A 23,324-nucleotide genomic window follows, 5' to 3' on the forward strand; every position below is an offset into this window, starting at 1 on the left:
CTGTAGGGTGGAGACAGACATTTAAAAAAGATATATGTATGTATATGTGTATATATACATATATACATATATTTATATACATTTTATATATACACAGAAATATACACATACACACATATATACATGATGTAAATATGAAGTAATAATTTGGAGAGTAGGGGGAAAGGAAGAGTTAGAATTAGGGAATAAAGAAAGGCCAGGTATAGGTGTGATGGAGAAGGTGACGCTTGAATGGAGCTAAGGATACCAAGAGGTCGAGATGGAGAGAGAGGACATCCCAAGCAAGGGGAGCAGCCTGTGCAAATGCAAGAGGTGGAAGATGGGATGTTTGCACGGGAAACAGCAAATAGGCTTGAATGCAGAGGGGAATATTGAGGATTGTTTGTTTTCTTTTTTCCTTGCCTCCACCCTGACCCCTTAGCCCTCTGCTCAGCAGGTCCTTGTTTCAGTGGAGGCCGATGTCCAGACGGGGAAGCCCAGGTGTGCCAGTGTTCTGTGGGGTTTCAGGGACCTCGATGCCAATATGGTGAGTGGACAATGCCGTCATTGTTTATGCTCAAGATGCAGCCTGTGTTGACTTTACAGAAAATGACAGATTTTGTTGATTCAGACAGATGACAAAGGTCACCTCTTTGGAAAGTGTGGAACCTTTAACATTAGCCAGTCAAACAAAAACCCAGCGTGAGTAATGTAATCAGTAATGCAGGATGTACTTTTCAGTGTGGCTTTAATTATTCACTATCACAGTTCAGAGGGCCCCAGTAAATAGATGGTAGTTTGTTTTGTAAAGGAAATCCTATTTTAGTGATCAGGAAACCTCACTCTGACCTCCACTGTAATGTCTGATCAAGATTGCTGGTTTCTCCTTGACTGAGAGAACTGTCTCTCTGGTCCAAGAATGAGTAAAATAAAAACAAAACAACAGAATTCTCTTGTGATGTGTTATTCACTTCTTCATACTCACTCTCCTTCCAGGACTTGCCTGATGAAACTTTCATTTTTCACACCTCCAGGAAACTGGTTCTCTTTCTTTTCAAGGCAGAACTTGACTGGTTGGCAGTTTCTGGGCACATGCATTTAAGACATCGCTCACATGAGAAAGTTCCAGGGCTCACTTTGTAAGGCAGGATGAGTTCTCTTCCTTCCTTGGGCTTGCTGTGAGATTGGTGTGCTTGAGGAAGGATTTGTTGTGACTTGATCACCTGATGCCACATTTCCAGAGAACCTGAATGCTTAGATGCATCGTTTTTGAAGGAGAAAAACTAGGTTAGAAAGAGAGACAGTGTGGAAGCTAAACGATGCATTTCTTGGTGTTTGCCCTTGGGCCCTGCTCATTCCCCTTTCACTGCATACTCCTGACTATCACACATCCCCTCCCTCTCTATTCGATGCCCCCTTCCCTGATGGCCCTTGTACTTCCCTGTTGGTACATGGGCCTCCCTGCTGTCTCATGGACCTCCATTCTGCCTTGTGTACCTCCCTACTGGCCCATGAACCTCCCTGCTGGCCCATGGACATCCCTGCTGTCTCATGGACCTCTGTGCTGCCCTGTGTACCTCCCTACTGGCCGATGGACCTCCCCGTTGGTACATGGGCCTCCTTGCTGCCCTGTGTACCCTCCTGGCTGGCCCATGGGTCTCCCTGCTGTCTCATGGACATCTGTACTGCCCTGCATACCTCCCTGCACTGTCCTTCCTCTTCTACAAATGGCAGAAATGAGGAAGTTTAATCTGAAGGCTGATGAGAGTTCATCATTCAAGTTCATTGATTTCCTCAGCTCTTGGCAGAAGGTTAAGCCTTACATTTTCATGTGTCACTTCAGAGTTGCTTTTTTCCTTACATTAAGTTTGGTGCAGTAATCTTGGCAAATATCTTGTTGGGGTGAGGGGGGAAAGAGTGCAAAATAACATGTGATGTGTGCTTCATAAATGTTGAAAGCTCTCTAGAAATATGAGCAAATGTAGTAGTAATATCCAAGTACTTTCATTTATTTATAAAAAGTACTTATCTACCTGTGCCCTAAGAGTCTAAAGAACATTAAATATATAAGAACAAGACTTGTCTAATGACCATTTTTATTTGAACTTTGTTATTCAGTTGTTTTCAGTCATGTCAAACTCTTCACACTCGCCCTTTTTTTTGGCAAACATACTGGAGTGGTTTGCCATTTCCTTCTCCAGTTCATTTTATAGATAAGGAAACTGAGGCAAACATGACTAAGGAACTTGCCCAGGGTAATATAGCTAGTAAGTGTCTGAAGCCAGATTTGAGCCCAGGTAGATGAATCTTCCTGACTGCAGGTCTGACACTCTATCTGCTGCATCACCTGGCTTTCTGATTATAAATAAACAAACATATAAATAAACATTTTTGTCTGTGTGTATATATACACATATAGAAAGGAAATATATTATATATATATATATATATATATATATATAAATATATATCCTTTTCCTGTTTCTATGATATCAGATTTCCTTAACATGGAAGCATTCCCCATCCCCACCCCCACACAAAGATCATAAACCACGTGTGATTTAGCATATCCATCCTAGGAAATCGTCTGGCTTACAGTTGGGTAAAGTGAGTGGCCTAAGGTCACAGAGCCAAGCAGTTTCACAAGCACAATGTAGAAATCTAGGTTTTTCTGACTCTCAGCCCAGCACTTTACTGACTACACCAGGCTTTCTTTTTTGCTGGTATACATTAAATAATTAAACATTCTAATATTCAGCTTAGGCTATTTTTTAAACCTATTTCATATCCTTAGGTAGCTAGGTGACCCAGTAGATAAAGTATCAGGCCTGAAGTCTAGAAGACTCATTTTCCTGAATTCAAATCTGGCCTCAGACACTTGCTGTGTGACCCTGGTCAAGTCACTTCACCCTGTTTGCTTCAGTTTCCTCATCTGTAAAATGAGCTGGCTAAGGAAATGGCAAACCAGTCCAGTGTCTCTGCCAAGAAAATGACAAATGGAGTATTAAGAGTCAGACGTGACTGAAAAATGATTGAACAAGACGTTTCACATCCTATCATCATAAAAATGGAGTAGTTGAGCCAGGTTAGAATGTAATCCATTCTCCACCTCTCTTTCCCAACTCTGTTGGACCCCAAGGACCTTTCTAAGAGCTAAAGACTGAACAGTGCAGCTAAGTACATTTAGGAAATTTGGCTTAGTTTGCAGCATTGTGAATTGTTGTTCAAGCTTGTTTCCTTGGAGATTTGGACCCTAGTTTGTTTCGCTTAGCTCTCCTCCCTCCCAACTGAACAGCACTTGTTGACTTAAAAAGAAAAGTGATGGGCCAAAGGGAGTGCTCCACATGAAATAAGACATAAGACTTTTATTATACAATACCATCCTTCAGTAAGAGGGACTCAGAGCTCAGTAACACTCACGGGGGCTCATGAAGGAATTCTGAGGGCATACCCGCTAATCAGCCATCTGAAATAAAAATGGAAAACACTGGAAAAAATGCAATAATATGATGCAGTGAAAGCTTATAACAACAATAAGAACTAGAGGAAACCTGGACCCTCAGGACTCTTAGTACAAATTTGGCTTTGGAAAAATACACTGGGTACCTAGCAGGTTAATTGTAAAAATGAGTTAATTGTAGGTTAACTGGTAAATCCTCTGGGATTAAGAAATGCTTATTCCAACTCCAATAGGATCTATTGGTCATGATTTGAATTTTAATACAATAAATATATTCATTGCCTTTGAGAAGGATATCTACAATCAGAGTATTAGAAGGATAATTAAGTTGTTTGTGCCTTTGAAATAAATAATGATTTTTTTTTCAATTTGCTGTATTGGGAAAGATTGAGTATCATAGGATCAGGTCAAAACCTCCTTTGGAAAGTGACCTGCTGAGAGAGAGAGTGTAGCATAGCAGAAAGAGGGATGGCTGTGGGGTCAGGCAGAGTTGGGTTCAAGTCCTGACTCAGATACATTGGCTATGCGACTGCCAGCAAGTCATTTAATCTCTCAGCTCTGCAAGCAACTTTTTAAGAGTAGATACAGTGCGATAACAATAATCATAATTATTATGTAAATATATAATTATTACGATTAGCATTTACATAGCACTTGTAAAGCACTTTATTACTCCCAAAATGGAGGATAGAGGCAACAAGTTCCCTAGAGGGATAAAATCATTAATTGGGACCAAGATTCAAAAAGAAGGAGGAGGAGGAGGAGAAGAAAGTATGCCTTTATATATGAATACCATCAATTTTAATTGTGATTCATCTTCACAAAAGTTAGCCATATTTGAAGGTAATTTTCAAAGGATGGTAGTGAATATAGGGGTAGCTAGGAAGTATGCTGGAAATACAACTCACTTGGAATGCAAAAACCCTGAGTTTAAATCCTGCCTCAGCTAATAGGTAGCTATGTGACCCTGGGCAAGTCACTTAATCCACCTCTACTTCACTTTCTTCATTTGGGAAACTGAGATAGTAATAGCACCTTCCTCCCAGGATTGTTGTAAGAATAGAATGGAATGATCGTTGTAAAACATTTTGCAAACTTTAAAGTACTATATAAAGTTGCTGGGTAGCATTATTATTAGTTTATACATTTTATTTTATTTATAGTCTTATTGTACATAATCGTTTATATCTTATAATCTTATTTTCTGTTCTATGCTTTTGTGCACAGGCTAATTTTAACATGCTACTCGGGACAGATTGGTTGGGCTCTATCTAAAATGCTTGGTGAACTAACGTTAAGAAATGGGGCTGGGAGAGACAGACCTTCAGAAGCTGGAGGAAAATACCACAATGGGAAAGAAAACAGAGCCTTGCTGGTAATTGGGAGAAGGGCTGGAAGTTCATAATAAGTCCAAAATTACCATCTACTCAACTCATTTGAAAAACCTTCCTTTAATAAGAAAAAAAATGAAGAGAATGAATTTGGACAATTAGGGAGTAATGACAAGCTTTCTCAAATAACTATTGATTAAAAGCCTCGAAAGTCATGCTTTGAAGATTAGAACACATGCAAATGAGGCTAGATGGCTGGAGGAGCAGTTATCTATTTTTCTGGTCACCTGGGGACATAGGCAAAAGAATTGACAACAGCATTAACTGATTAATGCCAGCTTTTAAGAGAGAAGTAATGAAAACATGACACAGCCACATCTTCAGTTCAATTCAACGAGCCATAATTAAGCGTCTGTTATGGACAGAGCCCTGTGCTAGAACCTGAGGATGTAGACAAAAGAAAATAATCCCTACCCTTAAGGATCGTGAATCATACTGAGGTGGGAGAAGGGGGAATAAAACTGCTCACAGATAAGTGAATACTATATGGCTATATGGAGTCATGAAGGAAGGGACCTTGGAAGCCAACTAGTTCAATTCCTTCTTTTTACAGATGAGGTAACTGAGGTCCATGAAGGTTAGGTGACTTGCCCAAGGTCACACAGGCAGTAAAGATCAGAGGCAGAATTTGAATCCAGATCCTCTGATTCTATAGCCAATGTTCTTCTTGTGTATTCCACTTCTTTCCTCATTAAAGTGTATGTTGCCCTGCATTTATTAAGCACCTACTATGTACCAGCACCATGTTAAAGACTTTACAAATATTATCTTATTGGATCCTTACAACACTGGGAGGTAGAAGCTATTTTTATGCTCATTTTACATATGAGGAAACTGAGTTAAACAGAGGTTAAATACTTGCCACAAGTCCAACAGCTTGTAAGTTTCTGAGGTTCTGTTTGAACTCATGTCTAACTGACTCCAGAACTTGTTCTCTGTCCACTGGGCTGCCTAATTGCCTGCAGGTAATCAAGGAAGGCTACATGGAGGGGGATCCCTTCCCATCTTTCACCTTACTCTGCAATCCTTCAGAATTTTCAAAAAGTGAAGATGAGGAAGGAAGTCATTCCAGAGACTTATGCAAATGCCAGTGGTGTGCTTCAAAGAGCCCTGGTATTAGAGTCAAAAAAAGCCAAGTTTCAGACCCTGCCTCCCCATCTTATTTCTACAATTTTGGGCAAGTTGCTTAACTCTTCCTCACTGCCATTCCCTCATATGTAAAAAGAATGGGACGATACCAGCTCACCGTTCTATGGTTCTGTGGGAGCCAGGGGTGGACTACTGAATTTGGGGAATGGGCAGCAGATCTCTCTGGTTCGAGTAGAAAAACCAGAGAGAATTAATGTGAAACAAGCCTGAAAAGGTTGGTAGGTTCCGAGTGTAAAGAACCTTAAATGCACTCAGACTGCTCAGAGCTTTAAATGCTAGGCTAAAAAGTTTATATTTGATCCAAAAGGAAATATAGAGCCATGGAAAAATTCTGGTCAGAGGAGTAATGTGGTCAGATCAGTGCCACATGTATTTTATTTAGGTTATTGTGTGGAGGATGTTTTGGAGAGGAAGTGAGTAGAATTGAGGTGATCAATTAGGAGCCTGATAGAATAATTTGGGTGAGATGTGAGCAGTGCATGAACTAGGCTGGTGGTGGTGTGAGTAAAGAGAAGGTAATGGATATGAAAGATGCAGAGATAGAATGAATAGGATTTGAAAACTAATTAGATGTGGGATGGGGGACGGAGAATGAGAAGGAAGAAACAACCGTAAATCCTAGGTTAGGAATCTGAGTAACTGGAAGATGAAGCTCCCTCCCCAGAGATAAGAGAATGTGGGGGAAGAAGGACACAGGGAGAGGAAAATGAGCAGTTCAAACTTGCCTATGTTGAGTTTCCATTGTCAATGGTCATCTGTTGGGGAAGTCCAGATGAGTGCTTTCTACGTATGGCCGGAGTATGGAGAGTGATTAGGGTAGAATACATCGATGTTCAGAGTCCTCGTGGCCATCACAAAAGGGTAGAATAGAGAGAGAAAAGGGAAGGCCTAGTCCTGATCCTTGTTGAGTAGACATATTTACGGGCTAAAGATGGGTGATGATCCAGAAAAGTTGATTTAGAGGCAGTGGTCAGACAGGTAGGAAGAGAACCAGCAGAGGGTAACGTCAAAGAATCCAGTGGAAAAGAGAACATCCAGGAGAAGGAAAAAAAGCTGTAAGGATGGCACGGAGGATGACAACTGAGAAAAAGGCCATCTAATTTAGCTGTGCACTGTGAGTACTACGTAGGACTTTGATAGCAATATGTCGAGTGGGTCCAGATCCAGATTCTCAGACAAGAAAGCTCCCATCCCCCAAATCCTTGGCACTCAAATAGTTGAATAGCTTTACTTTGAACAGTGGAAATGGTATTAAGGAGATGCATTAACTGTCTTCTTTGCTGCTGCACCCTAAGAGCCAAGAGATCTTTGCCACCTGCCTTGTAGCCGAACCAGGCTCTCTGTGTTGTCTCCACTTTCTAGAATGGGAGTTCCTGGTGGGCAGGGATCAGCTTATTTATCTTGTAAGCCTCCTGCTTTCATCCTATACCACTTCTTCCTCATTCAGCTCCTATCTAGAGTTTCCTTGGGATTTGTGGTAGAGGAATGTGGTGATCTGTCTCAAGCCTCACTGCATCTCTGACCCTTATGGTGGCATTGCTGGTGGTCCTTTGTTATTTTGCCAGATACATTTTTACAAGGGTTATGAGGTAGAATAGATTAGATCAGGAGGAAACTAGGTGGCTCAGTATAGACTACCAAGGGCTGGAGTCAGGAAGACCCAAGTTCAAATCCAGCCTTAGACACTTACTAGATATATAGCCCTAGGCAAGTCACTTAACCTCTGTTTGCCTGGGGTTCCTTACCTGTAAAGTGGGGATAATAGCACACACCTCCCAGACTTGTTGTGAAAATTAAATGAGATAATATTTGTAAAGCACTTGGCACAGGGTCTGGCATATAGTAAAAGCCATATAAATATTAGCTATAACAATAATAATTATTATAGTTAATGTTATAGCAAATATCTATAAGGTTATTTATGGTTATATTATTACTGCTATTATGTCCCTAATGAGACAACATTATGAATCAGCCCACCTCTTAGAGTAATAGGCCCCAACTTTTCTGGTACAGGGAAATGCTTTTTCATTTTAATGAAACATTAAGACCACTGGAGTGGGATGGTGTGGATAGGAAATTTGCTGAGCAGATGGGAAGAGGGTATTTACTGCTGGCTGCATTCTCCTTTTTTCTGGGAATCCTGGTAAAGTCATAGAGAAAGCTGGTGGTTAGAAGCCTGCCAGGCAAGTCTTTATGATTTGAGAGGCCATGTGGCCTAGCAAATAGAATGAAGAACTGGGAGGCTGCAAAAAAGACATGGATTCCAATCCTGAGGTATTAGCAGTGTGACCTTGGGAAAGTCATTTAACTTCCAAGAGCCTTTGTCTCTTCATCTAACATGGGGATAATAATAACCCCTACTTCCCAGGTAGGTGGTAGTGAGGGCCACATGAAACGATGTGTATAAAACACTTTACCAACCTAAAAAGATAGGAGTATGCTGCTAAATACTGCTGGGCTGGTTGGGATCCTGTCTCCCCGAGAAGTGGAATTCTGTTCATCAAACATTTACAAAGCACCTACAGTTGTTGAGGTACAAATCCAAAGGGCCCTTTGAGGGTGGAGGTAGTCATCTCCTGGGGGACCCAACTTTTGAGTTGGTTGGTGCTCTCAGATAATATACTGTGCGTCCCCTGTGGCTTTATATAGAGCCACACACTGTGCTTGGTGCTGGGGTCACAAAGACAAAAATTAAATAAAATTTTCTTTTAAAAATCTGCCCTCAAGGAGCTTATATTCTAGAGGACACAGAATGTGTACCATTCTTAAGTATATACAAAAGACATAAATGCAAAGTAGCGGGCACGATCATTTTTGCATAGAGGAGATAGATACCAGTATGGTGGAGGAGAAAGAGGGGATCATGAAAAGCCTTAAGAGGAGGGATGGCATTTCAGAAGGAAATTAGTGATTCTAAGAGGCAGAAAAGACAAGGGATACACCAGGGACGGGGCACAGTGTATGGGAGTGACAGGGGTGAGGAGCAGCCAGAGAGCTGGGCTGAAGAATGTGTGAAGGGGAGCTCAGGACAGGGGCTGGCACCTGAGAAGGGCTTATAAAATGCTTTTTAATTTGACTTGAATGATTTCAAATGTGGCTGTTTAAGGGTAAATAAATAAAAATGGCGTATTTAGAAGATGGTCTGAGAGCAGAAGTTGGTTAATAACCTCCAACTTCTTGCAGCCTGGCCAAAGGCTTTCCTAGAGATGGCAGGTCAGGCCAGGCCCCTTTGAACCCCAATATGCAACTTAATAGCAAATACCTCAGTACTTCAACCTCCTTAGGTTTAGCAGCTGGCCTGCTAAAACAATGAAAACAGGGGGGAAAGTGGTGGGGGGAGGGGTGGCTTATGAAAAACAAATCATGTCAGGCAGCCTTGATAGTTCCTTTAATTGAATTATAAAATTAGTGGAGAAAGATTGGATTTGGATGGGGAAAAAAACTGACAAGGATTTAATTTAACCCACTTATTAATCCACAAAGCGTAATGAACAATTCTAGTGGAAAGAAAAAAAGCAAAATTATCCAGAGAAGACAAGAGATGAGAGAAAGCTGTGTGTTTGAAATAGTAGCTGGCCCGTAAATTCTAATATTTAGGTCTTTGCTTATAGTTTCTTTACATTGTAGAGAGAAGTCGTCCTAAACAAGACTTTATTTTGTTTTTAATATTTTTAAAGTGTTTACTGCTTCCACATTGACACTAGATCCTAATATCTCCTGTACCTCGGGGTGGCAGTGGAGAAAGGAACTGTTCCTTGCAAACAAAGAAATAATTAATCAGACCAATTCAACATATTGGCCATCTTGGATACTACATGCTTCATTCGGCACCTGTAATCCACCATCTCTCTGATGAGATGTAGGAGGCACACTGCAACATTCTTAAAACTTAGCAAGGCTTCAGTTTGAATAGTGAATTCTGTTTTCTATAACTTTACACATGATATGGTGACTTTGGCAAAAATTGATAAATATATCAAAGGGTTATTTGTGAAGAAAGATTAAGGCAATAAACTATTGGGGGTTTTATATGTGCCCAATATAGTGGCATTTTGGCTGTTTTTAGTCCAGGTGGAAGATTTATCACTCAAACACTCCTTGTCATCTGAATGAAAAAAAAAAAACATTTTCATTAGGGAATCTTAAATGTAAAAGATGCCCTTTACACACCTCAGGAGAGAGCTCAAAGAGGACTTCTGAATAATTGCTCCATATTTGAAACTGACAAACAGAGGAAAGGGCCAGTGAAATGGCCTAGTGGATAAAGTGCTGGGCTTGGAGTCAGGAAGACTCATCTTCATGAGTTCAAATTCAGCTTCAGACACTTACTAGCTGTGTGACCCTGGGCAAGTCACTTAACTCTGCCTCAGTTTCCTCATATGTAAAATGAGCTGGAGAAGTAAATGACAAACCACTCCAATATCTCAAAAAGCAAAACACAAAAACAAAAAAAAACAGAGAAAACTAAATGAGCTGAATATGGAAAGATATGACTCCTCATGGTATCAATAGAAATATGTTCATATTTCTAGGATCTGTGATTTCATTATTGGCACTCCTTCCACTGACAGAGATTGTGGTCCCTGGGATGTAGTATCACGTCTTCACAAATGTCTGCAGCCCCCATATTCTACATTTTTTGACCAGCCTGTTAATAAATCTCTCAAACTCTCTCTAATCAGGTCCTCCAATGACAGACATACAGTCTACTGCCAGGCTCATGCCTGAAGACTTTCCACATTGGTAGAATCTTTTCTTGTTTCCTCTTTGCTGGCAGGGCCTTTAGAAACCCAAGAACTCATTACTGTCAACTGTGACGAGTCATCAGAGAAAGAATATAGTGGAGGGACAAACTCAAGAACATTGAAAACCCTAGGAGGGGGCAAGGGGTGCCTCTAAGCCAAATCGTCTTGGCTCAGCCTCAGTCTCTGAGACCTAGTTGGGAGTTACCTTAATCTTCTTAACGAGGTGCCTATAATCTGTAGGTAGGGCTTCTTAATCTCATGTTGATGAACTTGTTTTCAATATATTGACAACTATATTTCAGTATAATGGTTTCCTTGGTCATCGTATATATTTTATACTTTATACGGAGATGGGGTCCATTGGCTTCTCTGCCAAAGGTGTCCACAACACAAAAATGGACTAACAAAGAATCCCTTCTCTGTAAGGAAGATAGTGTGCTCAATTAGGGATTATCTTTTGTCTTCATAGTAAGATACCAGTGAGCATGTCCTTAATGTTTGGCAGAGAGGTGTGCTCATCCAATGGATCTGATGACTTCCCCACTCAATTTCCCCTTATAGAATGAAAGTAAGAAAAGTTTCTAGAGTGTGAGACTGGAGTTGGCAGTGCAAGGTGGGAATTGTCCTTGGATTCAGACAACATGGGTTTGAACCTTAGTGCCATCACTTGCTAGCCGAATGACCCTGGGGAAGTCATATAATCTTTATGGGCCTCCATTGCCTCATCTATAAAACAAAGGGGCTGAACTAGAAGGTCATCTAAGGCCCCCTTTGGCTTTAAATATGTGATCTAATGATTCAACGAAGCACTGGGAATATCTTCACAGAGGAGTTAAAACAAGGTGTTGTGTATAAGGGACCATATTGCTGAAATAACTGACCAATTTTTTTAAAAAAATATATATATTATTGCAAGTTCTTTGAAAGTCCAAGGTAGGGGTGGGAGGGCTGGAGTGAGGATGAGGTTGTATGATTGAAATAGCCAAAGCTTGCGTGTAGTCATTATAAGCATCCGGTAATGGATGGAGTTGTCTTTTTCGTTGTCTGCTGCTATCTGTCTTACAATAACAGACTTCTATCAATTACAGAGGGAGACTGCACAATGTCCTCTTTGGTTGTTGTTTGACTGTGAGTAAGTATAAGGCCCATTTTCTCCTAAAGACTCTGATGAAAAAGGACTCAGAGAAGAGATTAAACAAGAAATCAGCCTGGGCAAAGCAGTTAATGCGCCACTCCATGGGCTTCATTACTATTCCGCGGCTGTTTGGGGGATATATGCTGTAGGAGGCCTTGTTAGCTAGAGGAATCTGGCATCTCAGGGTGGCTGGTGGGTTTTCACTCTGGATTTTAAAATTCCAGGCGTGGGGGCCTGGTGGCAACTAGATAATTATAGAGGGGACCTTTGGTATGGGTTAGTTTGCTGGCTTTGTCCATTTTCTCTTAGCTCTCTGTGAAATTGGGACTTTCAAAGAATGGCTGTAGCTTGGGACAGTCATAAAGCAAGATATTTTTTTCCCTGAAAATACTTAGCAGTTTGATTTCTCTCCCTTAGTCAAATGGAACAAAAGCTACTAATAAAATACCTGTGTATACACACAATTCATACACATACACAAACACGCACACATATGTATGTGTGTGTGTGTGTGCGTATATACACATAGAAAGAGAGAGAGATACAGAGAGGGAGGTGTATACATACATGCATGTGTATGTACTTACATTTGTATGCATATAACCATAAATTTGTATATGTATAACTCTATATACATAAATATATGTGTATGTTTACATGTAGAGACATTGTGCTATAATGCAAATAAGCCCTAAGTAGAACCTTACGTATATACATATTTATATACGTATATATAGTATCTTTCACATATCACATCTAAATTTATATATCATACCCAGACATAGACACCCAAAGGTATCCTAGGGAAATAACTCATTAGCTATTTTTGCTGAATATATCTATATTTAATTCACTATCACATAGCTATATCTGATGCAGTTTCTCTCCAGATGCTCCTATACTAATGAAATCCCAACTATGGTTTTAAAAAAAGCAAAACCCAGAAATCACATGTACACATACATACATTACCTGTATGTTTCTTGTATATTAATGTTAAGACATCCCATTCATTTGATATGCCTATGCAGTTGAGACGATGCAGAATGAAATGCTGATATTTAATACATATTACATACATACAGAGCATATTACATATATAGAGTTGGTGGGTAACTAGGTGGGGCCGTGTATAGAGCACTGGGCTTGGAATGAGGAAGATGTGAGTTCAAATCTGGCTTCACACACTTACTAGTTGTGTGAGTGGGGGCAAGTTACTTCACCCTGTTTGCTTCAGTTTCCTCATCTGTAAAATAAACTGCAGAAGGAAATGGCAAACCACTACAGGATTTCTGCCATGAAAAGTCAGAACTGACTGAACAACAACAACAATATATATGAAATGGTACTGGACCTGTAATATCATTGATACTACTGCATATTAATTAATACTAATTAATGATATTAATGACATATTAATGCAGATTGTGTTTCCCCCTATAACTTATAATCTTAGTTTCCTAGAAAGCTGAGAGATTAAATGAATTACCCAGGGTCCCACAGCCAGTGTGTGTCATATGTGTTAAATTTTTCATTATAGATTGAGAGCTACAAGAGACTTTAGAGAGCATCTAGACCAATAAGCAAAGTAGCTGAGGATAAGAACATTGATGCGACCTACCCAAGGTCCTGCAGGTAGAAAGAGACAAAGTCAGCGTTCAAACCCAAGTTCTATGTCTCCAAATCCTGTCCTCATTCCACTATCTCAGGCTGGTGAATGGTGGCAAATCATGTATCCAAGTATTTTCATAAAAAAGTTCTTGCATGCTTTATGTATTTATGTGTGTGAGACATAATCATGTTGCATCTTTCTATAAGCTTTATGTAAACATACATGTTTATATATGTATAAGTCTAGTTTCTTACCTTATAGCCTTCAAATTAAATATTGAACATTTCCCTAAAATCTCTTCTATGTGGGTATAGTTATATATTCAATTCTTCATCTATGCTATCTCTTTATCTTTTTTGTATCTATGAAGCTGATGTTAGTACTTCTAGTTAACTGTGGTTTAGTACCAACAAAAGGTAAATTTTTAGTCTAAAACTACCAAAATTTATCAATATTTCATGTTTAAAGAAATGTAATATATCACTTCTTTTTCCTTTTCTCTCCTTGCCAATCTTTTCAGAAGGCACTGTCTGGAGTTCAAACATAGGAAAGACTTCTTTTTTCTCCCTTCTGGAAATTGGTTTTTATCTGAAAATTTGATATTTTGGTCCTCTTCACTTTCTTACACTATACAGAGCATGGAGGGAGTGGAGGGGGAGGGTAAGAGATGGATGAAATATCCCATTTTGATCTGCTAGGGTTTAATATGGTTAAAATGCCATTCTGCTTGTATGACCATATAGTATTCCAACTCTGATAAATGGACCTGTGTATGTGTATTTGTGCATAGGCATGCATGTGCTTATATCCCTGTTCAGTGTTCATGTTAATTATGCCACAAATCAGATGAGATTTTGTCCAAGCTTCCCATTATATTTTATATCAATTTTATGTATAACAATGAATATTCTCTTTTAATACACTGTGTAATAAAAGGAAATTTCTAGGAATTTTCAAGTATTTTCTTATTCCCCCCCACTCTGGATCTAGAACTTAATAGAAATATACATGTATATACATACATATATAATATATATATAATATATACATATATGTATGCATATACATGTATACACATATCTATGTCTATCTATTATCTACAGATATAGATAATAGGTATAGCTATCAGTTACAATTAATTTATATCAATTAATTTAAGCTATTTCCATCCCTTCTTAAGTGTTTCTAATTTCTGAGCTGTTCTTCTAACACATATTAACATGCTTTATTCCTGCTTTCTTTCCAGCTCCCTTATCCTTTGACTAGACAACATTATTCCCTCCCCGTTTTGCTGTCTTGCTGTTCCCCCTCCCCCCTCTGCCCAGTTGTTCAGTGGCACCCAGCTTTTCCCTGGTTGCCATGGTGCCCGTTTGGGAAGCCAGGTCCTGTGCTAAGACTAGCCATAAGCCCTCCTTTTTCCACTATCAAAGATGTAGCTCTCCTGGATTTCACTAGATGTCTGACTGGCAGTTTTAATAAATGGATTCATTATAAAGGGCTAATAGGTGCCTCTGTTCCAATATGCAATCTTTTCCAGTTAGCATATTTTCATTTTAAGGAGATCCCTTTGAAGTAGCCATATCTTAAACCAACGGAAGCCCCTCTGGTGTTTGAATGTCCCTTTGGCACAATCCAGTATTCTGAGAGGGGTAAGTCAATCTTTCTATCCAACTCAGCATATACTTATTAAGGACATGGTATATGCTAGAAACTTGGGAGTCCCTGCCATCAAGGAGCTTACACTGCATCAGAGAGACCTCCCAGTCATAAAACAGGAGATTGCTACCCATCCTGCCTTTAACAAGTATTGACCCATTCCATTGCCCTTCATGAAAAAGGAATAGAGGAAATCAGTACTATCTGTATGCTGAGGTGGACAGGTCACCATATATCCCTGATACCCAGGCCTGCCTGTCAATTAAGCAAAGAGCTAGTACCAAGCATTTCATAGACCAGCCAGAGAAAACCTCAGGTATTAGGATGGTCATTCCTGGGCACACCTTTTACATATCATCACCCTTCTCTAGCAGCCAGTCCAAATCAACAATCCAATCAATCCAAAATTCACATGCATTTGTTAAGCACCTCTTATGTGCCAGGTGCAGGAGAAATGACAAAAAAGTACAACTCCCAGTCATGAAGTTCACATGCTACTCAAGGAAGTACCATGGATGGGCATAAAGAAATTCCAAGTATAGTCAAGGTAAATACCAATAAATCCAAGCTAAATGTTTAAATTCAGTTAAGTGATAGGAGATTGGTATCTGTGTACAGGTGGTGCACACAGTCTTTGTGGGCATTAATAGGCTGAAGCATCAGGAACATAGGAAGTTAACACTTGAGTTGAGCTTTGTGGGCATCAGAGAGTTCTAAAAGACAGGCATAAAGAAGCAGAGTATTCCAGGTAGAAAGAACAGACAATGCAAAGGCATGAAGTGAGAAACTGAATGTTGTGTGTGAGGAAGAACAGGAAGGCCAGTGGGGCTGGAAGGGGGACTGAATAGAGGGAGGTGCAAAAAGCCTAGAAAGGTAGAGTAGAATCATTGGTCAACTGTGGCATTCAGGGTACTATGTTAGGCTCATGGTATATAAAAAAAGAATGGATTTAGATCTGGCTTCAGGGACCTAGGAGAGATTTAACATGTATCTATCTGTCTGTCTGCCTGTCTACCTGTATATCATCTATCTATCTGTCTGTCTGTCTACCTGTCTGTCATTTGTCTATCATCTATCTATCTATCTATCTCTACCTCTGTCATTCATCCTTCCATTCATCTATCTATCCATCCATCCATCTACCCATCCATCCACCCACTCACCTATCTATCTATCTATCTATCTATCTATCTATCTATCTATCTATCTATCTATCTACTTCTATCATCCATCCTTCCACCCACCCACCCATCCATCCATCCATCCATGCATCCACCCACCTACCCAGCTATCTATCTATCTGTCTGTCTGTCTACCTGTCTGTCATTTGTCTATCTGTCTATCTATCTATCTATCTATCTATCTATCTATCTATCTATCTATCTATCTCTACCTCTATCATCCATCATTCCACCCATTCATCCATCCATCCACCCACCTATCTATTTATCTATCTACCTCTATCATCTATCTATCATCCTATTTTTCTTTTCCTCTCCCCTGGCTTTGGATCTCCTCTGTACACATAGGATAGAGTGGCACAGTAAAAATGTCATAATATTCCAAATCTAGATGGTTATTCTCTGTGGTGCAGATAGGTCTATGTTCTTTAGTGCTGAACAAATCTCCAAATATGCATACATCACCCCAATCAGCTGAACCTGATGAGCTTCAATCAGGTACCAAATCAGAAACAAATGTCCAAACTGGATCTTGATCTGGAGGGTCTGGACAATGATGGGGTTATCAGAGAACACAGTCCTTGAAATCTCAAGGCATAAGACCCCTTTGTGCATGTGCAATAAGCCTTTGTTGGAGTCATTGTGATGGCTTTTAAACCTGATTTTAAAACTCAGTTTTTGCTAAAGGATCTTTAACAAGTGGAGATTTACTTACCTAACTCAAGCAAAGGCATTTTTTTGCTATTTTAACAGAAGAGATGATATGTTTTTGTTCTGTTTTGGCTTCTCATGACCCCTGCTTAGCTTTCATTTATCACAAATAATCTTCTTTTGTATCCTGCAATTGCTGCAATGTTGAGATGCTTATATTACATCTGACCTTGGAGAAGGGTCAAAATAAAACTGTAAATTAGGCGAGAATACATTACTGCTGGCTGGAGAGCGTGTCCGGAATCCCTGAAAAGGAAGTTTTGGGATGGAGATGAAATCCATAGTTCTCTCTCTGGGCTGGCAGAGAAGGAAGTGGCACATTTGCTGAGAAGCCTAACTAGATATAGAATTGTGATTACTTGTTAATTAGTTCTAGCCTTTGTGCTGTGTTGAGACTAGAATATACAGGAAGACAGAAGATATGGTCCCTGCTCTGAAGTAACTCCCTAGGAGCAGAAGAGACATTAGGGCATACTTTCAGGGAACAACCACATTAGGGGTACAGAGGGTGGATGATGAGATTGATAGCCTATGAGACAGATGATCACCAATGAGATTGAGGAAGGGTCAGATAAATAACAAGAGAATTGTTGAGTTTAGCCCTCTCAATTTTCAGCTTAGGAAACTGATGAGAGAAAGTGGCTTGCTCAGAATCATATAACTAGTAAAGTTATAAAATTCTGGTGAGACCTGAGCAAAGGTGTTTCTGACTCTTCAGTCCAGTGTCCAGTGGTTCCCATATGTTTGTTTTCCACCATGGACCCCTCTGACAGTCTGGTGAAGCCAATAGACACTTTCTCTGAATGATGTTTTAAAGCATAAAATAAAATACATAAGCTTATAAAAGGAAAGCAATTTTACTGAAATATAATAATCAAAATATTAAAAATAAACAAGTCCCCCTAGTTGAGAACTCTTGCATTACTGCATGCTTGGATAGCTATAAACTCAGATATCTATATATTAATGAACATAGAAAAGGTAATGTCATTAAACTGAAATTTTAATGCATGGACATAATGCTTCCAAGGCACCACTGAGATAGCTGGACAAGTTCTAAAATGTGGACTAAAGAATGGTATAGTTAGGCAGCTTTCAATCTGTTTAAAAATCAGATTCAAAGAATCTGTGATTAGTAGTAGATAGATATAAATGGAAGAAAGGCCTCTGGTGAATTGATGCAGGCCTCTGTCCTTGGTTCTGGTCTTTTCAATATTTTAATCAATAACTTAGATGAAGGTGTAGATGGCATTTATTAAATTTCCAATTGAAACTAGGATTAGAAGGATAGGTAATATATTGGATGAGAGAATTGAAATCCAAAAATATCTTGACAGGCTGAAATGATGGACAGACTCCAATAAATTAAATATGATTAATTCATCAGACATTTATTAAGCACTTTCTGTGTGCAGAACATTATGTTATATGCTATGGAGCTATAAAGTCTAAATAAGACAGTTTATATTCTAACATAGCTTAAAATCTATTAGGGAAATATGATATTAAGAAATAGAACTATAATACATAGTATTTTGTGAGATGTGCCCTTGCATTTCCTAAAAAGTGCTGTGTGACTTTTAAGTTGTTGGGTCATTACCAATTGCGGGAAAAAAAATTCCTGGAAAATGGAGAATATTAATTAGCTTATAATGAAAGTGTAGGGATTCAACAGTTATAGGCTAGAATAAGCATTCCACTCTCAGGAATCCATGTAAGCAAAGGCACAGAGATGAAGAAAGAACCATGCATGTTTGGGGGTCAGTTTGGCTGGAAGACATTGCTGTTATCCAGATGGTTGTCAGTGAGGACTTGTGGTATGATGGTGGCAATGGAGAAACAAGATAGGCATAAGATGCGCTGCAGAGGGACAATCAATAGTATTTTATTGTTACGTGTGACAGATGAAGAGGAGAGAACAGTCAAAGATAATGGCAAAGTTACACCTATAGGAACCAAGGTGAATGGTTGTGTCACAGGCAAAAATGGCAAAACTGGAAGAAGGGGAAAGTTGGATGTTGGACAATCGGGTTTGGGATGTCTATGGTTCATCTTTGTAGAGGTAACATCGAGGCAATAGGGTCTCAGAAGAGAGTCCCATCCTGGAGCTGCAAGTTTGGGTGGATGCCTAAAGTTGTAGGAATGAATTAAATTGCCAATTTCTAGTAGGTTATGCTCATACCTGTGCACACTACAACAGAAGGAGCAGGAGCTGTGATGCAAAAATAATTTTGAGGAGGAAGTTGCAGGCATTTGAGTAAATCAGATTATACGCTGAAAGGATACTCAAAATGATGCTGACCAATAGGCCTTGTCATGTAGGAAGCTAGAGTATAAATGTTTCTTTGTCCTTCACAAGTGATAGTGTCCTGGGTTTTATCATGAGCATAGAACAAGTGCTTAGTGAGGGGTATCACTGGCCAGATCTAATGAGCCCTTTACCTTGTGGGAGCTGTGTTAGCCACCATTTTGAATGTGTCCCCATAAAGCAAAGAGAGGCCAGGAGAGGACAGAGATTTAAAAATAATAACCATGACTATCAACATGTATTTATGTACTGGTTTTGACAATTGTATCCTTACAATCTACCAGAACCTTCTTTTATGCCTTAGACCATTGTATTATCTAGTTACAGGATAGCTGTCTACAGATCTCCTAAGACAAAAGAGGAAAGAGTGGAGAGAGAAGAAAACATAGACAAGAACAAGCCCTCAGGGGAAGACCCACATGGGAAAAGATGAGGACCCTCTAAAAGAAACAGACAAGGAGTAGTTAGAAAAGTAAAAGAAGACTCAGAAAAGTTCAATGTCATGTCTGAAATCAAGGGAAAAGTGAGTATGCAGGAGAATGAGATAACGTTTGTCCTCAAAAGCTGCTGGGAATTAAAGAATGAGGACTGGAAAAAAGACATTTGAGCTGACTTTTGGGAATCAAGGGAGAATCTTTGGGAGAACAGTGTCAGTGGAGAGGTGTGGTGGGTAAAAGATGAAATGACTGAGGAAACAAAGGCTTGAGCTTCGAAGTATATCGATTTATTAAGCAATGCATGCCAATTACATAACAACTCAGGAGCAGTTGCCTTCCTCAGCTTTGACACTAGACCCTGAATACAAGGGGAGACAGATTTTTATACATTAGAAACAATTAATCAAATAAGACCAATTAATTAAAAACAATTAACCAGGACACAAAATTAGGTAACCTGATTTCTAAGTGAAGGAAAATTAGGGACTTTCTAATTTGGGAGGGGGAGACATATCAGGTACAATTCTCTGAAAACAGAAAAAGTGATGTCCCATCCCCCCAAGTGTCTACACACAGTGAAATGAACATAAAACAAAATGGAGTCAGTTTTCATATAAGACATAGGGATTGCTCGAGATGTATAATTGCGAGAAAACTCCTTTATTCAGCCCTCGGGTCTGAGTGGGTTTCTGGTCAGCATAACCTAGGTCTTTAGTTAAGGGTCTCTAAGCAGCAGGCAGAGGTGGTCCAGTTTCATGGCCATGGAGGGCTAGGTTCAAACAGTTTCCTTGATTATGTCAATTTATTAAGCAATGAATGCCAATTGCATAACAAATTAGGACCAATTGCCTTCCTCAGCTTTGGCACTGGACCCTAAATGCAGGGGGAGACAGATTTTTATGCACTAAAAACAATAAAATAAGACCAATTAATTAAAAGGAAACAACTTTTGTAGGGGGGGGGAGTTCTTTGAGAGAGTATTGATCCATGGGAAAGAGTAAATAGAGAGAAAGAGATGGAAGATTCATCAGAGAGAGGAGATGTCAGGTAGGTCTAACATTGGCCTGTTGAAACCATCTCATACCAGATCAAAAGAGCTGAGTTTTAGATTTTCAGTGTGAGGATTTTACACCTTAGAAATCAAAACACACTATAAATCAGGGTTTAATTTATTGTTTTATTGATTATCTAGATTCAAGGAAATGATGAAGAAATGTGAATAATGAAGATTAAACTTAAAAGTGTGATATGTGTATTTTCTTACCCAGAGAGCCCATTGTTAAACATTTACAGCATTCTCTGGATCATAGGTGTAGAGCCTGAAGAGAACACAGAAGCAATCTACTCGAATCCTCTCCTTTTACAGATGAGGCAATGTTGACCCATGAAGATTAAGTGACTTGCTCAATGCCACATGGGGAATAAGGGGCAAGATTTGATCACGGGGCTTCTAACTCTACAGCTAGGGTCCTTTCCACTATGCTGTATGGGAACTAGATCAAGGCTGCAGAGAGGAAGTTAGCTTTAGAGTGAAGTTATTCCATCTTCTGTGACTGGAAAAGGCACCCTGAAACAGTTCAGATTCATATTTAGAGGCAGCTAGGTGGTGAAGTTGTTAAGGCACTGGACCTGGAATCAGGTAGACTAGAGTTCAAATCCATCCTCAGACACTTCCTTGTTGTATGATCATGAGCAAGTCACTTAAGCTCTGTTTGACTCAGTTTCCTAATCCATAAAGTGGGAATAGTAATAGCAACCACCTTCTAAGTATTGTTGTGAGGATAAAATGAGATATATGTGAAATATTTTGTAAACCATAAAGCACCATATAAATGTTAGCTATCATCATCAACATCATCACCACCACCACCACAACTACCACCATCATCATCACCATCATCGTCATCATCACTATTGTCCATAGCTCTTCCATGCATCTTCCATCTCACCATTCATATCCAGTCACTTACCAAGTCTTATTCATTCTACCTCCATGCTGATGAACTCAATCTCCTTGGGGGGAGGAGAGGAAGCAGGAGGTTAGATGCTTGAACCGACATGTGCAGGGTAGTAGTGTCTGTAATTTGGGGGCAAGAAGAAAGAGGAAATGTTTTGGAAGAGTCATGGTAGGGAATGATAAGTAGTCAATAAAGGGTAAAACAAATATTTCATTAAGTAGCAATGAGAACCTGGCTGAAATTACGGACTTTGATTAACTTTCTCCAGTAATTCTTAGAAGCTGTGGGGTAGAGAACGATCAGGGAAATCCAATGATGAAAATTACTAGAGAGAAGGCAAGCTATAAAACCTTATATTTGGGTTAGCAAAGTCAACTATACAAGTATCTGGGAGAGAAAGGACGAGTTAGCAGTTCACGTAAAAAAAGACTTGGAATCTTTAGTGGATTGCTAGGACAATAGGAGTCAATAGTGTGACACGGGTAGCTTGAAGGAGCAATATCCATCTTGTTGGTCTACTAGACCATGAGTACCTGGAGAGCTAGGGCTGTCATTTTTTTTCTTTTTTCTTTTTTTTTCCTTGGTATCTACAGTACTTAGCATACTGCTTGGGACATAATAGGTGCTTAAAATGGTAATTGACTGACTTCTGTACTTGTTCTCTGTACCCATGTTAGTCTCCCACCATTCTGTCTTTGCAGAAACCATCTCCTATGTCTGGTATGCTCTGACTCTTCACCTGTGTCTCCTAAAATCATTAATGACTTTCAAGATTCATCTGAAGGGCTGCCTACCACATGAAGCCCTTCATTATATTCCTACCTGTTATTGCTTTCCCTCCCAAAATCCCTTGTATGCATATAAGTATATGCATTTGTTATGTGTATTACATATATACACACTATATATGTGTGTACATGTATATACTAGGTGTATGTGTACATACACATGTATATATATACACACATATAATTTACTTCTCCTGTAAGCTCTTAAAGGTAAGGAAATGTTTCACCTTTGCCTTTGTATACCCTCAGTGCCTAGCAGAACCTGACCCATAGTAGGTGCTTAATAGACAGATGATTATTGGAGTTACTTGAATTATTGTATTATTCTATTGTATCATTGGATTGGATTGTTGGATATACTTGAATTATTGCTCTTGTGCAGATCACAAATGATCTATGCTTTATTCATTGGTGCCCATGCCCTTCCGTGCCCCTTCCATAGATGTCCTATCCAGTTTTCTGGAAGACTTCCTCCAAATTTCTTTTTAAAATAGTTCATTCATATCAGAACAATATTCTAGCTATTCACCCAGCATTCTTTATTCTCAATCTATAACCATTACCCTTCCCACTTGTACATATGCTAACTGGTACTTGAGAGGTAGTTTGGTGGAGCACTGGAATTAGAATTAGGAAGACCTGTATTCAAATCTCATTTCATATTCTTACACTTTATGCCCCTGTGTGAGTTACTTCACCTTTGTGTGCCTCAGTTTCCTTATCTATAAAGTTGGGAGGTCAGACTCGATGTCCTCCAAAGTTCCTCTCAGATCTAAATTAGTCACCCTATGTCTTCTTACCTTTGCATGCT

The 23,324-nt window shown here is 39.4% G+C and overlaps 1 protein-coding gene across 1 annotated transcript in view; it reads left to right on the top strand.

Moving 5' to 3' along the window:
* The window catches only part of LOC118847055 (multiple epidermal growth factor-like domains protein 6), a 773,415-nt gene that overhangs the window by 66,768 nt on the left and 683,323 nt on the right, over positions 1-23,324 (top strand). The window contains 1 exon segment of the mRNA XM_036755675.1: positions 422-526. Within this exon segment, the coding sequence (XP_036611570.1) occupies positions 422-526 (105 nt within the window).

This window comes from Trichosurus vulpecula, chromosome 4 (assembly GCF_011100635.1).
Source record: "Trichosurus vulpecula isolate mTriVul1 chromosome 4, mTriVul1.pri, whole genome shotgun sequence".
Lineage (NCBI taxonomy): Eukaryota > Metazoa > Chordata > Mammalia > Diprotodontia > Phalangeridae > Trichosurus > Trichosurus vulpecula.